General features: G+C 39.1%; 1 protein-coding gene across 2 annotated transcripts in view; it reads left to right on the forward strand.

Moving 5' to 3' along the window:
* The first annotated feature begins 6,208 nt into the window (after positions 1–6,208).
* Positions 6,209–19,339, forward strand: part of LOC121328878 (ankyrin repeat domain-containing protein 50-like) — a 109,955-nt gene continuing 96,824 nt past the window's right edge. For both annotated transcript variants that reach the window (XM_041274019.1, XM_041274011.1), the window contains exons 1-2: positions 6,209–6,574; positions 7,472–8,859. In XM_041274019.1, coding sequence (XP_041129953.1) covers positions 8,372–8,859 — 488 coding nt within the window. In that variant the 5' untranslated portion in view covers positions 6,209–6,574; positions 7,472–8,371. The remainder of the gene's footprint in view (positions 6,575–7,471; positions 8,860–19,339) is intronic.

Here is a 19,339-nt window from a genome sequence, read left to right on the forward strand (position 1 = left end):
AGTGATGTTAGATACACATACCATATATGACAAGCTTGGGGAGCTATCAACCCTAGCCCTAACCCTAACCCTAACCTAAACCCTAACCCTAACCCTAACCCTAACCCTAACCCTAACCCTAACCCTAACCCTAACCCTAACCCTAACCTAACCTAACCCTAACCCTAACCCTAACCCTAACCCTAACCTAATCCCTAACCCTAACCCTAACCCTAACCCTAACCCTAACCCTAACCCTAACCCTAACCCTAACCCTAACCCTAACCCTAACCCTAACCCTAACCCTAACCCCCTAACCCTAACCCTCTATCCCTAACCCTAACCCTAACCCTAACCCTAACCCTAACCCTAACCCTAACCCTAACCTAATCCCTAACCCTAGCCCTGATTTTAAGAATTTAAGACAAGTGCTGCCGTCCATGTAATTCAAAATTCATAAAACACACTAGAATATCTTGCTGTATCACATACATGAATGACAAAACAACACTAGTCAACTCTCTGGTATTAACAGTAATGTATAGTAATACAACACATTCCTAAATGTTTAATTAAAACTTTAACAAATATTTACATCGTAGTTACTTACGTGTGCACTCACACATAATTACAATGTTATTTTGCAGAGTTACAATGTACTTAATGTGTAATTTTTTTGTGCATGATGTAACCCTAATCCTAACCCAAATCCTAACCCTTTTTTGATACAATTTTGTACTTACATATATTGTGCAAAAATATTGACATATTAAGTACATTGTAACTATGCATAATAGCACTGTAATTGCTATATAACTACCAGGGATGAAATTCTGCCAGTACTCACTGGTACTCAGTACTGGGACTTAGTTTAATGCTGATTCTGTGTACCAGGACTTATTTTAATGCTGGTATTATGCACCTGGACTTATTTAATTTGCTTTTCCTCCACTCACACCGTCCATTAGTACAATGTTTCTCAAATACGCTTTCATTCTGCACAGTTCATGTTGCTTGTATTCTGTTTCCTCATATGGCTTCTGTTTCTGTTAGCTGCTATTGGCCACCATTGACATCAGTATAATCACTGAATGTTGATTGGCTGAGCTTTCATTGAGATCAGATTTCATTTTGGCATGCGTCACAAATCTCTACGAATTTTGCTAGTAATTAGTAATTAGTATTTTCTTAAGTGCGGAGAAACTATCTAAATATTGAATGGACATTGTTGCACACGAATTTGAAGGCAAAAATCTACGTTAGTGTCAGACATAAGTTACATAGTTGATAAATATTAGAAATCATTGTCACAGTGTGTATTGTCTTGCACAGATTTCCTTGCCAGAATTTGAGCGAAAGTTTTTAAAATGACAAGTGATGTGTTGGACAATAGGGATTAACATTAAAAACAGGATGAACAAAGTGCTGCTTCAGATTTGGTGAGTCAGGGATACAGATGCATGTGTGCTTCACGCTTTTGCAACACCGGCCCCACTTGCAAGGTAAATGTTAAGTCCAGGGATCAAAAGCCTTGTTTTGTTGTGAGTCTAGTATTTTCTATTACGAGGACTGTAATTAGGGTTGTCAACTGGACCCATACTTCTGGGACACTTTAAAACAGGTCAGGTTTTTTTTGTTTCATCTCTCTAAATGGCAAATTAATTGATTTTAATGAACATGTAAAGTGAGTGTGAATTGCATGAACTGTCGCTAAGGATTTGAATCGTTTTTCTTACTAGTTTCTGTGGTAGGGTGACGGTGAGAAGGTGGGGTAAAACCTGTCCTCCTGACTCATCTCTCGGGTCTGCACCAAGATGGAACATCCCTCAAGTACAGAGTGGGCTTGCGCCGGCCATCTTGGGAGCCTCATATGAAAACACATTTCAGGTTTGGCAACAGTATGTCTTAGCACTTCCGGGTAGCGATCCTCCCCTTCCTGTTTCTCAAGCACAACCAACCTGCTAATCAACATAGTTCCCTTATATGCTCCAAACCACAGCCCATCAACCCTCCATGACCAATCGCTAGTCGATTGTATTCATGGAGAAACACTGGCTTTGATGGATGCTCAAGTCGAAACATCTGTGTGATGGCCCTAAATGGCCACTGCAAGCCGACTCTATACTTAAAATGATTTCTTGAAAGATGATTTCAGAGAATACTATGGAGATTAAAATGACCAAGTCAAGAACATCTTTTTTTTTTTTTAAGAGTAGTACCTGGTACATTCAGCATTACAGGGGTATATTAGCTCCTATTGTGCATTGCTTGACATACCTTTTTGCATCATTTTTTCATTACATTTTTTTTAATACATTTCTTTTTTATTTATAACAGCATCCTTTTTTAGGATATCTTGAAACAAACCTCCCTCTCTACCAGTTACTGCATAGGGTAATATTTCTTAATACTTTAAGGGTTGATGCAAAGGGTACAAAGCATTCAGTATTTTCAGCTTCTTTGTTTATGGAGAATTGTTTTTTTTTTCAGGCTTATTTTGTATTCATAAATGTGTCGTTTACCAATATGTATACATTTTAAAGTATTTATTCATTGCTACTCAAATTGTCTCCATTTTTTTAATGTTTACACATATGAGTACCTGCACTTTGTTGTTAAGAATTTCACCCCTGGTAAGTACTATGTAAATACACAGTAATTAGAATGTTGCCAACTATTGCAGTTGCCAAGAAAAGGCAAACACACTAAAGGATGAAGAGCTGGCCTTGTGAATCCACTGGAAACATGGGTGAGACAATGGAGTCAGATGATGACCAAAGCTTTGTAACACTGCATCAGTATAAATAACTTTCAGATTGTTACCAAAATGTTTGTAGATGCAAAGGGCTGCTCTTGATGCAAAGCCTGAGATGGCCATTAGTGAACAATACTTCTGCTAGAGTGTGTGTGTGTGTGTGCTTGTAAAATAGCCAGTTGTCAGACTCTTCTGCTAGAGTGTGTTTGTGCTTGTAAAATAGCCACTGCTCAGACTCACATTTTAAAACTCAAAACAGGGAACTCAAAATGCTGCAGCAAAGCTAGTTTGAACTTGTATGGAGTAAAGTTTATGTAACTATTACAAGCATTGCCTGTTAAATTAACTGTGCACTTACTGATGTTTACATTCTAATTGGTGCTTTGAAATGTCTGTAATTAGACACCTGTGTTTGTGGTACCTATTGCATTCACCAGCAAAAGCTTCAGATTATGTTTGGGTTAATGTGTTTTCTGCAAAAGTCATTGGAATTAAATGACTTTTTCTCTAAATGAATGCCTTATTAATTAAAATTGACTTTTGTCAATCAAATACAATGCTGCACTTTGGGTCATCCATTTCATTATTGAGAACGAGGTTTATTTCAGGAAAGAACTCTGGTCTACAGACAAGCAGTAAAGCTGGAAGAGATGCCTTTTATTTTAACCTGTAACAGAGAAACAGAATGATCTCCTGTCAGGGATGGCTGTTCTATCTTAGGATGCATATAGAGGAGCCTGTGTCTGTCAGTCTGTATGTCACTGTGACAGAAATACAATAATTCTTGGTTGTAGATCACCGTCCCGATCTGTGAGGGCACTAAGCAGCGAGAACAGAGTTCCTTGGATGGGCTGGCCTGACAGTTCATTCCCAGGGTTCAAGGGAAGTTGGCTAGCCAGGAAGGGGGTGAGACTCCGTTGCAATAATGCATTGGAAACGATGTGGCAGCGGCAGACTGGAGAGACGGTTGCACTCGTTTACCAAGGGGTCATGTGTGACAGTATAAAACGGGACAGAGAAAGGTAATCTGTTCCTTCGCATTTGGTTTGTTGTGGATAGGACCAAGAAGGACTGTAAAACCGTAACCAAAAACTGAATCATGAATGTTGTGTTTTGTTTGTTTGTAATTGTATCATCTCGTCTTGTACGTTACTAGACAGCTAACACAGTTCCGGAGCTGTCGCCAAGGGCCAGCACTAAACCAGACAGCACTTCACCCTTGTTACAAATATAAACTTGTATCACCCACCACGAGCACTGCTGCACGCACCCAGGACTGGTGACCGTGTTTGTCTTATTGTGGGGCGGATATCGTTTATTATTTGGGACTGTCTTTTCTTGTGTTATTTACCCCGTGCTGTACACATTGGTGTGTATTGCTGGGGAATTATTGTTTGGTCGTCATACCTGAAAAACTCCAATAAAAACATTTCCAAACCGGACTACAATTATCTCTATCTGCTTCTTTCACGCACTGCATCACTCCTGCACCTGCTCCCACTCAGCTACTTTGTCACAGTCACACACATGTTTACATGGATGTAGCTCACGGCGATCTACTTCATATGATACTGATAGGTCTAGGCATGTATTTACATGATGTATGTGTGAGGGGAGGGGAGTAATGTTACTAAAATGATTGTTGTATTATGCAGATTGTGTTTGTACAGCAGACTCCCTCTTTGAGACCATCTCCAAATTAACACTCCCCGTTAAGACCACCCTCTGACAAGTGTTTAGAGTCTGGAGACGATGTGGAGGTGTTCCATCCAGCAGGACCAGCTCTGACAAGTGTTTAGAGTCTGGAGACGATGTGGAGGTGTTCCATCCAGCAGGACCAGCTCTGACAAGTGTTTAGAGTCTGGAGACGATGTGGAGGTGTTCCATCCAGCAGGACCAGCTCTGACAAGTGTTTAGAGTCTGGAGACGATGTGGAGGTGTTCTATCCAGCAGGACCAGCTCTGACAAGTGTTTAGAGTCTGGAGACGATGTGGAGGTGTTCCATCCAGCAGGACCAGCTCTGACAAGTGTTTAGAGCCTGGAGACGATGTGGAGGTGTTCTATCCAGCAGGACCAGCTCTGACAAGTGTTTAGAGTCTGGAGACGATGTGGAGGTGTTCTATCCAGCAGGACCAGCTCTGACAAGTGTTTAGAGTCTGGAGACGATGTGGAGGTGTTCTATCCACCAGGACCAGCTCTGACAAGTGTTTAGAGTCTGGAGACGATGTGGAGGTGTTCTATCCACCAGGACCAGCTCTCAATCAGGAGCACTGTACCCCCATGTAAAGCAGCTAGCAAGTGTGGGATTGCAAACCCGAACTTGACTAATGTACTGCTGCCTTGAGGTGTTGTATGTATTCAAAGTATTTGCCTAAAAATATTATTAGGCACAAATCGATTCATTATTAGATTTTTCTATTATTATTCATAGTCTAATATCAAATGAAATCAAATCAAATTGTATTTATGTAGCCTTTCATACAAAAAGTATATCAAAGCACTGTACCTTACAAAGCAAAATAAAACACATTTATATCAGGATCCCAAGCCATGTCACACACACAGCTGGATAACAATTAGATCATTACCTTAAAAAGTGTCTAATAAAGAACATGTTGAAAACAGCAATTAAAAGAGATGCAAAAATAACTTCTAGGTAGCTTGTGTGTTTAAACTTTCAATGTACAGAGCACTTATCAGATACATGTGGCTTTTGTATCTACATTTTAGTATTTTATAAAGAAAAGCATATGTAACGTTTATATATATTATATATATATATATATTATATATATATATATATAGATATATATATAATATATATATATATATACACATGCACTACACTATATTATGCTTTGTATTGAAAAAAAAAAGAAAAGAAAACACAGGTGTTAAACGCCCTGAGGGTTTGACCTGATTGACTGGTTAAATAACTAAATATGTCAAACTTCACAAGAGGCATTGCAGCACAATCTAGAACATTCCCTGCTTGTGTATATTAAAACAGCCTCAAACAGAAGTCAGACTAAACCAAGATGTTCATTTTTGTTGAATAAAAAATTGTAATATAAATGTGAAGTTAAATAATGTGAATATTCTGTTAAAACTGAAAAATCACAGATGTGCATTTATTTGTTATATTTTGCAATGCTGTAAATGTCAATTTCTGATTATATTCAATTGTGCAAGCAGCTATATTATAGCAACCTCCTGCAGATATCAGTCATATGTAAACTGTAAACCATCTGGATACCATGCATTTGCATAACCATACAGGCGTATTGAATAATTAATCATTGCTGAACTAATGAGCAGTGTTTTCAATCCTTTAATAAACAAATCGCCCATAAACGTTGTAGTCAACGCAGTCAAATGGAGCGTAATGACTACATCTCCCATAATGCAACGTGTATGTTTTGTGTCTGGTCTGTTTGCGCCAGAGAATCGCTTTGAGTGTTTGGAGGTGGAGATTTTGTTTCAGTCTGGCTGTGTGTTTGATGGCAGTAGGATCGCGACAGTAAGAACAGGGGGAAACAGAAAGGAGCAAACAGACGAACTAAGAAGAGAATTATGGAGACACGGGATATTTGACATAGCGGTATTGAAAGCTTTCATGAAGTTGAAGGGTTGGAAAACGAGTAGATTAAAATAAGCTAAAACATTTTTTTAACCTAGATCGTGGTGCAAATAGAAAGAGACAGCTGGGTTGTGACTGGAGAACAAGAGGGGGGGAAAAAAACCCCAAAAAACAAAAGAAAAAAAAGGAAAAAACGCAACCACCACTAGAATTGTGCACCCAGAATATCGAACACAAATTGGGACAGCCGCTGTGATAAGGTATTTGCAAAATACTGCATACAAATACATACCTTGCTAAGCCTTGTTTAGATAACATTGAACATATTTGATTGACTGTAAAATAGTAACAAAAGGGGTGAGGATTATCAAAAGGAAACTAAATACCGACTGCTGTAGCCGGTAAAATAATTACACCCGGCGCAGTGTTTTAACGTACTGGTAGCAATTGAGGAAAACACGAATTGTGTTCTAGCAAGGCTGCAATACTGAAACTCGGCAATTAAAAAAACGAAGCATGCTTTGCTCTACTATTAAATGATGGCACAAAGAAGGCTTGAGACTTTAAAATAATAAATCGAAGCAAAGCAAATGCATTAAGAAGCGCAGGTAGAAAGTGATGCCCACTGTGCAAACTGTACTGTACTTTGTGAAAATCAGAGTCGAAATATAAATGTTGAGTAGGCTATTTATCACGTGTGAAGAGTACACATATTTTACACTGCTTAAAAAAAAAAAAAAAAAAAAAAAAGTTTCATATAGTAGCTGAGTGCATGTTAAGTTATATTTTGTATTATACTGTTTATAGTACGATGATAGGACAAAAAAAAAAGGTGTATGAGTACAGGCTTGCGGTTTTGGAGGTTACTGTAGTACCGGGTCCCAAGCAGGACGGATATGAATAATTGTTGGGGATTTGAAGCCACAGAGGAAGGAAGGAAAAGATCAGTGGGTAGAGGAAGAATAGAAACCATGACGAGAGAGAATAATTATCCAGCACTTGCAACAGAAAGCAGTGTAAGGCACAGTTAATAGCCAGTGGGTGTCACCAGATGCAACGTGCTAGAGTAGACAAAGGCTGTACTGTAGCATTACCCCAACAGTGTGTTAAATATACATGTGTAATGTTAACAATGCAACGTTTTTCTTTTCCTTCAGTGTGCTGGCATTCTGGGACAGTGTCCTCAGTTTAATGGCCTGGGATTCAATAATGTGACAACCCTTTGCTAAACTGGATGCAGCGTAGTAACTTGAAACATAAGGATGACAGAACAGACAGATAGTAACCCAACATGAACAGGATTTCCAAGCATTGCGTGCACTGATGTCACTTGAGATCTTTGTTGCATGGACTGTAAAGCAACCACTGCCTTATCACTTTGTTTGAAAGATTGAAGACTGTATTTTGATTGTGTGGGTCATATACAGCTGTGACACATTGCTGCACTTCAGCAAAACCAAATAATTACTTCAAGAGTGCCGCTTGTTCAACTCATGTCCAAACACCAACTGTTTAAATATCTCAGTGTTCGCCAGGGGGAAGCAGCCAACAAAATGTTTCCAGGTTTTCCAGATGTACAGTATTTTGTTAACCCTGTAAATGAACACTTGGAATGAAACACTATTTTCAGGTCATGTTGAAGCATTGACATTACTCCCTAGTTTTTTCCAGATGTATTGTCCATTCTCTTCACTGGAGACATACGCACTGCTATAGGAGATCCAGGGGGAGCCATATGAAAAGTATTATCCGACAGTGGAAACAAGCAGTGCTTTAAAAGCTTGACTTCTTCAAACGATACATCAGGACTTCAATATCATCATTTTGTGTCGCATACCACCAGAGGGAAGATCTACATCTTTGAATAAAATAAGTGAAACAGGGGGCATCTGGCCAGCAGTCGTTGCAATTGTGAATTACTTTGAAAGTACATACTTGCTGTTGTGGCAACAAGATCAAAATGAGTGCTTGAGGGAGAGAGAGATCTCTTGCTTTAGTTTCCAGCCCAGAAAATGAACAGGTCCATATGAGGAGTCTCTGTAACAGCAGGATTCAAGATGGCACAAACCAGTTTGCTGCAGGGAAAGAGGTTTTACTGTAGGGAGTGGGTTTTCCACAAGCTCCTGCACTGCCTCCAAGAGAAAACAAACAGCATTGTCAGTGTTAATAGCGTGCCTCACAAACAGGCTAATGTAGCTAACCCTGGGAGCAATGCCAGCGCGGCCCGCAGCAAGGGAGGACCCTGGGGGGTGCTGCTGGTGGGGGGTCCTGGCAGTGGGAAGAGTGCTGTGTGCACAGAGCTGCTGTGGCCCAGCTCCCCTCAGGGATTGCAAAGGGGGCTTCACCGGCAAGGGCTGGCTTTCCATTTCTGCCGGGCCGACGACTCCGACACTCTCTCCGTCAGCGGCTTCATCCGAGGGCTGGTGGCTCAGATTTGCCACAGTGGACTAATACAGGGATATGAGGAGAAAGTAAGAGACCTTGAAGTTCAGAGTGCTTTGCAACCTGAAGAGTGTGAAAGGAACCCTGCTGAGGCTTTCAAGAGGTAAAGCAACACTGATTTTATTGCATGCAGATCCTGCCATGATTATAACACATGTTCTGTTGTATATTAATGTGAGGATTGTCATTTCCTGACAGGGATATATGTATAGCTGGAACCACACTTTTTCTTTTAGTTTCTTGCAAGTCTAAATGAAATATAGTTTTAGTTCATTTCCTTTAATAAGATGTCCTGATGTTTACCTGTTTTCAATGTATATGTACTGCACATCTTATTTAGAAGTTCACCACAGGGACATTTGAAAGTTCATCTTGCTACATTGAATAAAGATGCAACTCAATAAACAGTCATTCTATGTGTAAGCATCTGGAGCTACTAAAAGCACCAGTCCGACCTTTTGAAAGCAAACTGGAAAACCAAGTCAAATGTTGAAAAGTTTCAGTTTTCAGGCAGTTGCTCAAACTGTTTTTGTAGACTAGTTTTCAATCTAGTTTATGATGTTCATTAGTATACATCACAACTTTAAAGCCACAGGGTTTTTAACCAATTTTATTTTCAGGCTTCAACCAGAAACCTGTTTCCACTAGACTCCTTAAACATTCCTTATTTGACTAACTGCAGACATGTAGTTATAGGTGTGTGTGTGTGTGTGTGTGTGTGTGTGTGTGTGTGTGTGTGTGTGTGTATGTATGTTATGTATGTATATATATATATTATATATATATATATATATATATATATTCCCCTTTACCCATGCTGTGAATCCTTGATATCAACCACTTGCATACTGAGATCTTAGTTGTCCTTTAAATTGGAAAACCACACTTCCCTTGCAGTAAGTACAACGAATATAGTTTTAAATTAAGGTTAGTATCCTGGGTTTAGGTGCTTTGTTTAAATATTTCTAGAAATTGGATATACTAGTTAATTTAGTATGTTTGTATTAGTTTTATCCCATATGTTCTAATAAAATTATGCATCTGTATTTGCTTTCAAAGGAAATGTTTCAAAGCAAAATTGCTACACACCTACAATGGATTCAGATCCCCCAAAAATAGCAAATATTTCACTTCAGTTTTAGATTCTATGTCACAAATAATGCAAATTGATAGTGACTTTGGGCTATTGCATTGTTTTTTACCAAGACATACAAAAAACACACAACTTGAATATTATTGGCATTGTAAGCTTCCGTGTGAAGATGAAAGTTAAAATGAACTACCTTGTCAAAGCGGACATGTCCAGTATATTATACTATACTTACTCTAGTGTATACTGCCTTGTGCTTCTTTCCTTTTGCTTTGCAATGTCCGTACTATGTTCTTAATGTGTAAAATATAAAGATTCATAATGGTGTGTGATAACACTGCAGTAGTGTATGATGCTGGCTTATGTGCAACGGTAGAACTTTGATTTCTGCTGAGTTTTAATGTAAGAGTATTAGACTGTTGCTTCAGTAAGCACATAGGTACAGTGCCGGAAGTTTCTGAAATGCAACATTCTGTTCCCTTTATTGACTGTTAAGTGGTTCGCTATTGGTTGATCCTATTCTTCAAAGTTCTAGTTAATAATACAGTATGGGTCATTCCAGCTCAAATGGACTGGTCCACATCTCACTGTCTCAGGTTATCTTTTTGATATTGCATGTGGTTGTATCTAGAAATGTTTTGGGAAGAATCCACCATATTAGCCCTTAACTCTGTTATGGATCTAAGAATGAGTGAAAAGGGTCTGTCTGAGAGGTCAGATCTTTCAAAGCATTCAACATCTCTTCTGGATACTTGCTGCACACACAGAACTGATCTAGTTTAATAATGTCAATGGATGCTAATGGAATGAAGGCAAATGTAGAAAAAGGTGCAACAGGTTCAGGTGAAGTGCTTTCCCTTTATCGCGGCCGAGGATCTCTTTGAACAGGTAAATCAATTAAAGACCTACTGGCTCAGGTGAGATTGGGTTATGGCTTGATAAACTATGAGGCTTATCAGTTAAGAGCAGATCACATTGTGGAACATTATTATTTTTATTTTTATATTTATTATTATTATTGTAGGCTTTACATATTACATAATCTCTGTTAGATAACATGGTGAAACTACAGTGGTTTAGGAGCTCTCACACGTACAATATGCATTTTATTTGGTGTCTGCACTTTTTTCTAGATTTGTCTCCAGTCCATTAACACCTGTGGTCACCAGTAGGTAATGTGCTGACACTGTACTAAACGAGAAGAGCAGTTTGGTGTGTGCTGCAAGTATCAAGAAGATCTCATGAATATTTTGGAAGATCTGGCCTCTAAAATCCCGACCCCTTTTCAGTGCTGTTTCCATTCTCCACTTTTTTTTTCTTAGTAGTTTATCACAGATGTTTGAGATCTGTCAAGTGAAATAGAACTCTTCTGCCGCTGTGCTGTACTGAATATTGTCAGACTAATTCAAGCCCTGTTTACACTTGCATTTCTATACCAGTATCGTTGTGGAACAGTGTTGCAACGTCTGTTCACGCTGGAGTTGTTATCAGTGTCATACTAATATAACTGCATCGATATGAAACCCAGACGAGCACACTTCGTGCCGGCACAGTTGTGAGATGACTCTGAACAGATCAATATGGACAGGTGGACCGGTACGACCACGGGATGGGTGAATCTAACGAACACTTCCACCAAGCATATCCATTACCGAGATTCTCAACTCCACCTTCAGTTCTGTCACGCTTCTTTAATTAATGTATTGTTTTTTTATAGTTAGACGAGTTTCAGTAGTAAACACTGATGGCTGATACCAGTAAATCCAAGATTTATACGGTGAGTCATCATTACCGCGGGTCATGTGTTTCGTATAGATTACAGTGCGTCATCATTACCGTGGGTTATGTGTTTTGTATAGATTACGCTCATCATTACCACAGGTCATGTGTTTTGTATAGATGAGGGTGTGTCATCATTACCGCGGGTTATGTGTTTCGTATAGGTTATGGTGTGTCATCATTACCGCGGGTTATGTGTTTCGTATAGGTTATGGTGTGTCATCATTACCACAGGTCATGTGTTTTGTATAGATGAGGGTGTGTCATCATTACCGCGGGTTATGTGTTTCGTATAGGTTATGGTGTGTCATCATTACCGCGGGTTGTGTGTTTCGTCAAGACACCCTAGGCAAGAGTAAAATAGCTAGGCAAGAGTAAAATAGACTATATATATATATATATATATATATATATATATATATATATATATGAGTTTGGTCGAATCAGACAGCTTAGTCTGACACCACCTTGTTGACTGTCAATAGAAAATCTTCTCCCAGGCTCTCTGTATCCCTCAACCCTTTGCAAGCAGCGTGAATGTGGTCCCCATAAAGAATCAGTGGTGTGTAATACAGAATATCTGTGGTGTAAGTGTATTGATAAAAACATCTTTAAATGTGGACAGGTATATCGCAGCAGTACTGAGTTGAAAGGTGAGTTAGGACAGAAAGTGCAATTGTATCGGTATATTCTAAACTGAAGCTAATTTTAGAAGTATCATTCCGACACAAATGTGAACAGGGCTTCAATCTCAGACCACTGCATAAAGCTTCAGATTAGTTCTGTTATAAGATGTGCAAGATCATGTATGCTCAGTGGTGTAAAATGTGGGTCGAATATTTTCATGCTTGGCATAGTCCTGACAAAACCTTATTTACAGTAGAGTAAAGCTGAATTATGGACTGATGAGTGGTATGTAAAGCTTGAGTGCACAGTGTTTACAGTCAGAGAACCCCACATGTTCCATAACATGTGTCTTTAAGCACTGTTTAGTTATAGAATTTAATGTGCCTACAACATACATACCATTTGATTTCCGTTGACCGTTTTGTGGGCGGAGTGCACAGAAAACAGACACATTTCTATGGATTCACTTGTTACAGTAAGTGCACATGCTGTCGTTGTGCTGTGGCTGTCGGGGTGTTTATGCTGTTGGTGCTTAGTCAGTCTTGCTTGTTGGTAATTCAGACGTGATTGTTTGAGCGTCTCTGGAATTTAACAATGCAATGATTGAGTGCAGAGGTTGCTGACTCCTCTTGTCACACTCTCTCTCCTGCAGTAATGTCTGTTTTGGGAGAAATATTCCATCTGGTTCATATTGAAAGTGCTTTAGTAGTGGTTTTTAGTTTAGCAAGATTGCAAAACAAATCAATAAAATAATACCCTGTGACTTAATCTCAAAATGAATTCCCACCTGTTTCACAGTGCTGCTGTATCTGCAAACTATTTGCTTAACTATAAATAATGTTTGCAATCCTTCTGTACCTCAGAGTTGTATTTGCTACCGAGTTATAATGGAGTGTTTCAGAGCCCTGCAAGCATATCACTAACCATCATTAAAGATGATTTGAGCCTTGATACCTGCTGTACATATTGTACTGTAATGCATAATAATGAAGAGTAAATCTTCCCAGCAGTCATTCAAAAATAGCAGTGTTCAGTTTGTGTTTGCTCAGTGTCAGCTGACCTGTTCTGTCACAATTCACTTTAATTGTGTCAAATCTCACCCTGCGAGAGAATGACTCATTATCATAATGAATTATTGCTGCTATTATTTTGACTGTGCCCCTCCAGGCACTAAGCCACGAAAAAGAAGTACTGTAACATTGGTTAATGAAGGGCAAACTGAGGGAGGGGCACTGTTAGACTGAGCTCAATATGATCGTGCCTCCAGGGATTTTCAATCACACGTTTTCTGGCAGTGTTACTGTGTGATTTTTCTCTGTCTGTGCGCACCATGCCAAGTCAAAAATGTTTAAAAAGAAAGAGGGGAGAAGAGCTGTCTAAAGTGGTAGCGAAGTGTTCTAGGATTGACCTAATGTTCAGGTAAGAAATGGGTACACAACAATTTGTCCCCAACGATAATAATATTAATATGAACTTACAGTACTGCAGAGATTGGTTGTGTCTTCATATGTTAAGAGCCACTTACACAGTTTACATTCCACTGTGTTTGGGTCATTTAGGAATTTCACCAAAAATATCAAACAACAGACGGTTTTCAGGCCATTTCTTTAGCAGTTGCAATTTTAATTTATTTTAATGAATACATTTAAGTCAGAAAGTTATACTAAATGAAGTTAAGCGCTTTATGTGAATTTGTCTTGTATATTCGTGAATAGCTTTCAAATAATGTAGACCTATATTTTTAATTATTATTTAATTCATAGCTTTGTAAAAAACACAACGTATATCACTTTACACAAAATCACAGATTCTATGCTGATTCTTTGCTTAAAATTGCAATACTTCCAATTGCAACGGTGCAATACACATTCTAACTCCTTTCCAAGTCGTCAGTGTGTATAAGTTGCTCATTTATATAGGCATTTCAATGACCGTTGTTTTTTTGTATATCAGTTATTCCCCCCAAAACACCAATGCATAAAATGAACATACACTAGGTAGATAGTTATTAGTTTTGCTCAAATTCTTACACCAAAAAAAAAAAAAAAAAAAAACTGAGCAAGTATCTATGACATGGTTCAGTAGCAGCTCCCTGAAACATAATTGAAGGACTCTTTTAAAAGAAGCAGGCTTCCATTTAGATGTACTGTAGTTTTTGACATTGTATCTTTTTTGATGAACAGCTGATGAAGTTTCTGTTTCTTTTTATCAAAGCCTTGTTGTTTGTACGGGTTTTGTAACAGCAGTTAGCAAAACTACAGTTGCGCAGACACTGCAGACCGAACTGATTTGACCACTATCATTATTAAACTCCAGCCATTATAAATCTCAGGTCAAACGGACTTTTATTTTGGAAATATAAATAAATAATAATAAATTGAAAGTCAAGTGAGCGAGTGGAAGCGACAGCGAGTGGGAGAAGTACAGGCGTGGAAAAGTACAGAGCAGTTTAGAAGCAGAAAGGAGAAATTGCATCTTGAATTGCTTTAATCAGAAAACAGAGGACATTGGGGAAACACAGCCGCGTGTGTTTTTCTGATAACAAACAAGCTGAAACTCGGAGCAGCTGATTCAAATTCAGCGCCGTTTTGAGACACGGGCGAGGGGAGGAGCCGACAGCACAGCAGAACAACGCAGTTAAACGAGGCAGTCTTCCCAGCGACAGCGAGTGGAAGTGACAGCGAGTGGGAGAAGTACAGGCGTGGAAAAGTACAGAGCAGTTTCGAAGCAGAAAGGAGAAATTGCATCTTGAATTGCTTTAATCAGAAAACAGAGGACATTGGGGAAACACAGCCGCGTGTGTTTTTCTGATAACAAACAAGCTGAAACTCGGAGCAGCTGATTCAAATTCAGCGCCGTTTTGAGACACGGGCGAGGGGAGGAGCCGACAGCACAGCAGAACAACGCAGTTAAACGAGGCAGTCTTCCCAGCGACAGCGAGTGGAAGCGACAGCGAGTGGGAGAAGTACAGCGTGGAAAAGTACAGAGCAGTTTCGAAGCAGTTTGAAAGCAGGTTGACGGCTGCAGAAGAAACTAAACTTCAAAAAAAAAAAAAACCCTCAACATGGTCTTCAAGCCAGTAATCTGTGACACCTGCTTGATGTGGGAAATCCGAGAAAACCCAGCGGAGCTAAACCAAGTGTGCGTAAAGTGCCGCACGATCCAGGATTTGCATAAACTAGTAAGCATGCTAGAAATGGAGCTGGAGGAAGTGAGACAGCAACAGGATCTTGAGGAACTGGCACACCCACAATTCATGGAAGTCTGCATCACCCCTAACAGACTGAAAGCCACCAGGGAGATAGAAGGTCAGAACAGCTGGGTTCAGGTAGGCAGAAGCAGGGAAAAAAAGAAACTTCGTCAAACACAACCACCAGAAATCAAAACAACCAACAGATTTGAGTCACTTCAGAATTTTGATGAGCAGAACCAACAACAAGAGAATGAAAGGAACAACATCCAGGACCCTATTGACAGTGGTGACAAGACAGTAAAAAGAAGGGAGGTCATGATTGTTGGGGACTCCATATTGAGAAACACAGCAAGTTCAGTTCGCAGTTTGGACCCCCTTACTACAACAGTGTGCTGCCTTCCGGGAGCCTCGGTCAAGCACATCACTGAGAACGTGGACAGGCTCCTAGAACGAACAGGAGACGACCCGGTAGTAGTCGTCCACATCGGTACAAACAACATTGGAAGAGACAGACCAAAATCCCTGCAAAACAAATTCAGAGAGCTAGGAAGGAAATTAAAAGAGAAAACCAAAACTGTGGTATTTTCTGGTATACTACCCGCACCTTGCAAAGGACCATATGGACAGCTGGAAATAATAAATCAAAACGAATGGTTGAAGACGTGGTGCACACGGGAAGGCTTCACCTATCTTGATCATTGGACCACTTTCTACAACGAGGACTATCTGTATAGACGGGATGGACTGCATTTAAATAACAAGGGAACTAGTCTACTTGGAGAAAAGATCCTCGAGCAGGTTCGGAAGCATTTAAACTAGAAAGGAAGGGGGGAGAAATGAACAAAAAAACAGAAGGGAGACCGCATCAAAACAAGAACAACAACTCAGGTAAGACAACCATTAAATGTATTTATCTAAATGCTAGAAGTATCAGAAACAAAATTCTAGAACTTGAAGCTACTGCACTAACAGGTAACTATGATGTGATAGGTGTTACAGAAACGTGGTTATCTGAGAGTGATGGGGACGAATATAATATTTGTGGGTATACACTGTATAGGAAAGACAGGCAGGACAGAAGAGGAGGAGGGGTAGCGCTATACATAAGAAACAGTCTTGAAGCCCAGGTGTTAAACCTGGACAAAGAAAATAAAACCGAATCAATATGGGTCAGAATAACAGACAAAAATTCAAAAGGCATAATAATAGGAGCATGCTATAGACCGCCAGATTCAGACGGTGAGCACAATAATCTGTTATACAATGACATTAGAAATGTGTGTAGCAAAGGAGAAGCCATACTAATGGGGGATTTCAACTTCCCCCAAATAAAATGGGAAAACCCGGTGGGTAGCGCGAAGGATGAAATAGAAATGGTGGAAATGACAAATGACTGCTTCCTAACACAATTTGTCAAGGCACCGACTAGAGGGGAGGCATGCCTTGATTTAGTCTTTTCAAATAACGAAGATAGAATAACTAAAACAGAGGTCAGAGAACCACTGGCAAACTCAGACCACAACATGGTCTCATTTGAAGTGTTTTTTAAATCCTCAAAAGTAAAGACTAAAGCTAAGGTTTACAATTTTAGAAAAGCAAACTATGAAGGCATGAAACAGAGACTAACAGAAGTAGATTGGAGTAAAATAGAGAAAACACCCACAGAAGAAGGATGGTTGTTCTTCAAAAACGTAGTACTAGAGGCGCAAAACAATTATATCCCTAAAGTAGACAAATCTAAATGTAAAACTAAATTGCCAAAATGGTTTAATAGATCAATAAAAAAAAATATTCAGCGAAAAAAGGCACTTTACAGAGCATTAAAAAAGGACCAAAAAGAAAGTACACAGAAAGAGTACACAGAACTGCAAATGCAAGTCAAAAAGGAAGTTAGAAAGGCCAAGAGAGAAATAGAAATGAACATTGCTAAGGGAGCTAAAACCAATTCCAAAATGTTTTTCCAATATTACAACAGCAAGAGAACATTCAAAGAGGAGATTAAATGTTTAAGAGATACAAATGGCAAAATCATAGAGGAAGAAAAAAAAATAGCAAATATGTTAAATGATTACTTTTCACAAGTTTTTACAAAGGAAGATACTGACAACATGCCCCACATGTCATCCAGTTCCTATCCAGTTTTAAATAACTTTAGCATAACTGAGGCAGAAGTGTTAAAGGGACTAGGAGCTCTTAAAATAAACAAATCCCCTGGGCCGGATGAGATCCTCCCAGTAGTACTCAAAGAAATGAAAGAAGTAATTTACAAACCGCTAACCAAGATCATGCAGCAGTCTCTTGACACAGGGGTGGTACCGACAGACTGGAAAATTGCAAACGTAATACCGATCCACAAAAAGGGAAACAAAACTGAACCAGGTAACTACAGACCAGTAAGCCTGACTTCTATTATATGCAAACTTATGGAAACTATAATAAGATCCAAAATGGAAAATTACCTATATGGTAACAGGGTACTGGGAGACAGTCAACATGGTTTTAGGAAAGGGAGATCGTGCCTAACTAACTTGCTTGATTTTTTTGAGGATGCAACATCGATAATGGATAATTGCAAAGCATATGACATGGTTTATTTAGATTTCCAGAAAGCTTTTGACAAAGTCCCGCACAAAAGATTAATTCTCAAACTGAACGCAGTTGGGATTCAAGGAAACACATGTACATGGATTAGGGAGTGGTTAACATGTAGAAAACAGAAAGTACTGATTAGAGGAAAAACCTCAGAATGGAGTGTGGTAACCAGCGGTGTACCACAGGGATCAGTATTAGGTCCTCTGCTATTCCTAATCTACATTAATGATTTAGATTCTGGTATAGTAAGCAAACTTGTTAAATTTGCAGACGACACAAAAGTAGGAGGAGTGGCAAACACTGTTGCAGCAGCAAAGGTCATTCAAAATGATCTAGACAAGATTCAGAACTGGGCAGATACATGGCAAATGACATTTAATAGAGAAAAGTGTAAGGTACTGCACGCAGGAAATAAAAATGTACATTATAAATATCATATGGGAGATATTGAAATTGGAGAAGGAATCTATGAAAAAGACCTAGGAGTTTTTGTTGACTCAGAAATGTCTTCATCTAGGCAATGTGGGGAAGCTATAAAAAAGGCTAACAAGATGCTCGGATACATTGTGAAAAGTGTTGAATTTAAATCAAGGGAAGTAATGTTAAAACTGTACAATGCACTAGTAAGACCTCATCTTGAATATTGTGTGCAGTTCTGGTCACCTCGCTATAAAAAAGATATTGCTGCTCTAGAAAGAGTGCAAAGAAGAGCGACCAGAATTATTCCGGGCTTAAAAGGCATGTCATATGCAGACAGGCTAAAAGAATTGAATCTGTTCAGTCTTGAACAAAGAAGACTACGTGGCGACCTAATTCAAGCATTCAAAATTCTAAAAGGTATTGACAGTGTCGACGCAAGGGACTTTTTCAGCCTGAAAAAAAGAAACAAGGACCAGGGGTCACAAATGGAGTTTAGAAAAAGGGGCATTCAGAACAGAAAATAGGAGACACTTTTTTACACAGAGAATTGTGAGGGTCTGGAATCAACTCCCCAGTAATGTTGTTGAAGCTGACACCCTGGGATCCTTCAAGAAGCTGCTTGATGAGATTTTGGGATCAATAAGCTACTAACAACCAAACGAGCAAGATGGGCCGAATGGCCTCCTCTCGTTTGTAAACTTTCTTATGTTCTTATGTTCTTACTGACATCGCTTATTTGTGCTGTTGTACAACTGAGGCTGTATCTTGTTTTTAAGTTGTTTTTTTTTATATCATTTTATTTTTACAATGGAAAAGTAGACTATTTTATTTTTGTAACAATTATACCACTTTCACACGAACGAGTTGTGTCTGCTCAGAACT

Source organism: Polyodon spathula, chromosome 2, assembly GCF_017654505.1.
Source record: "Polyodon spathula isolate WHYD16114869_AA chromosome 2, ASM1765450v1, whole genome shotgun sequence".
Lineage (NCBI taxonomy): Eukaryota > Metazoa > Chordata > Actinopteri > Acipenseriformes > Polyodontidae > Polyodon > Polyodon spathula.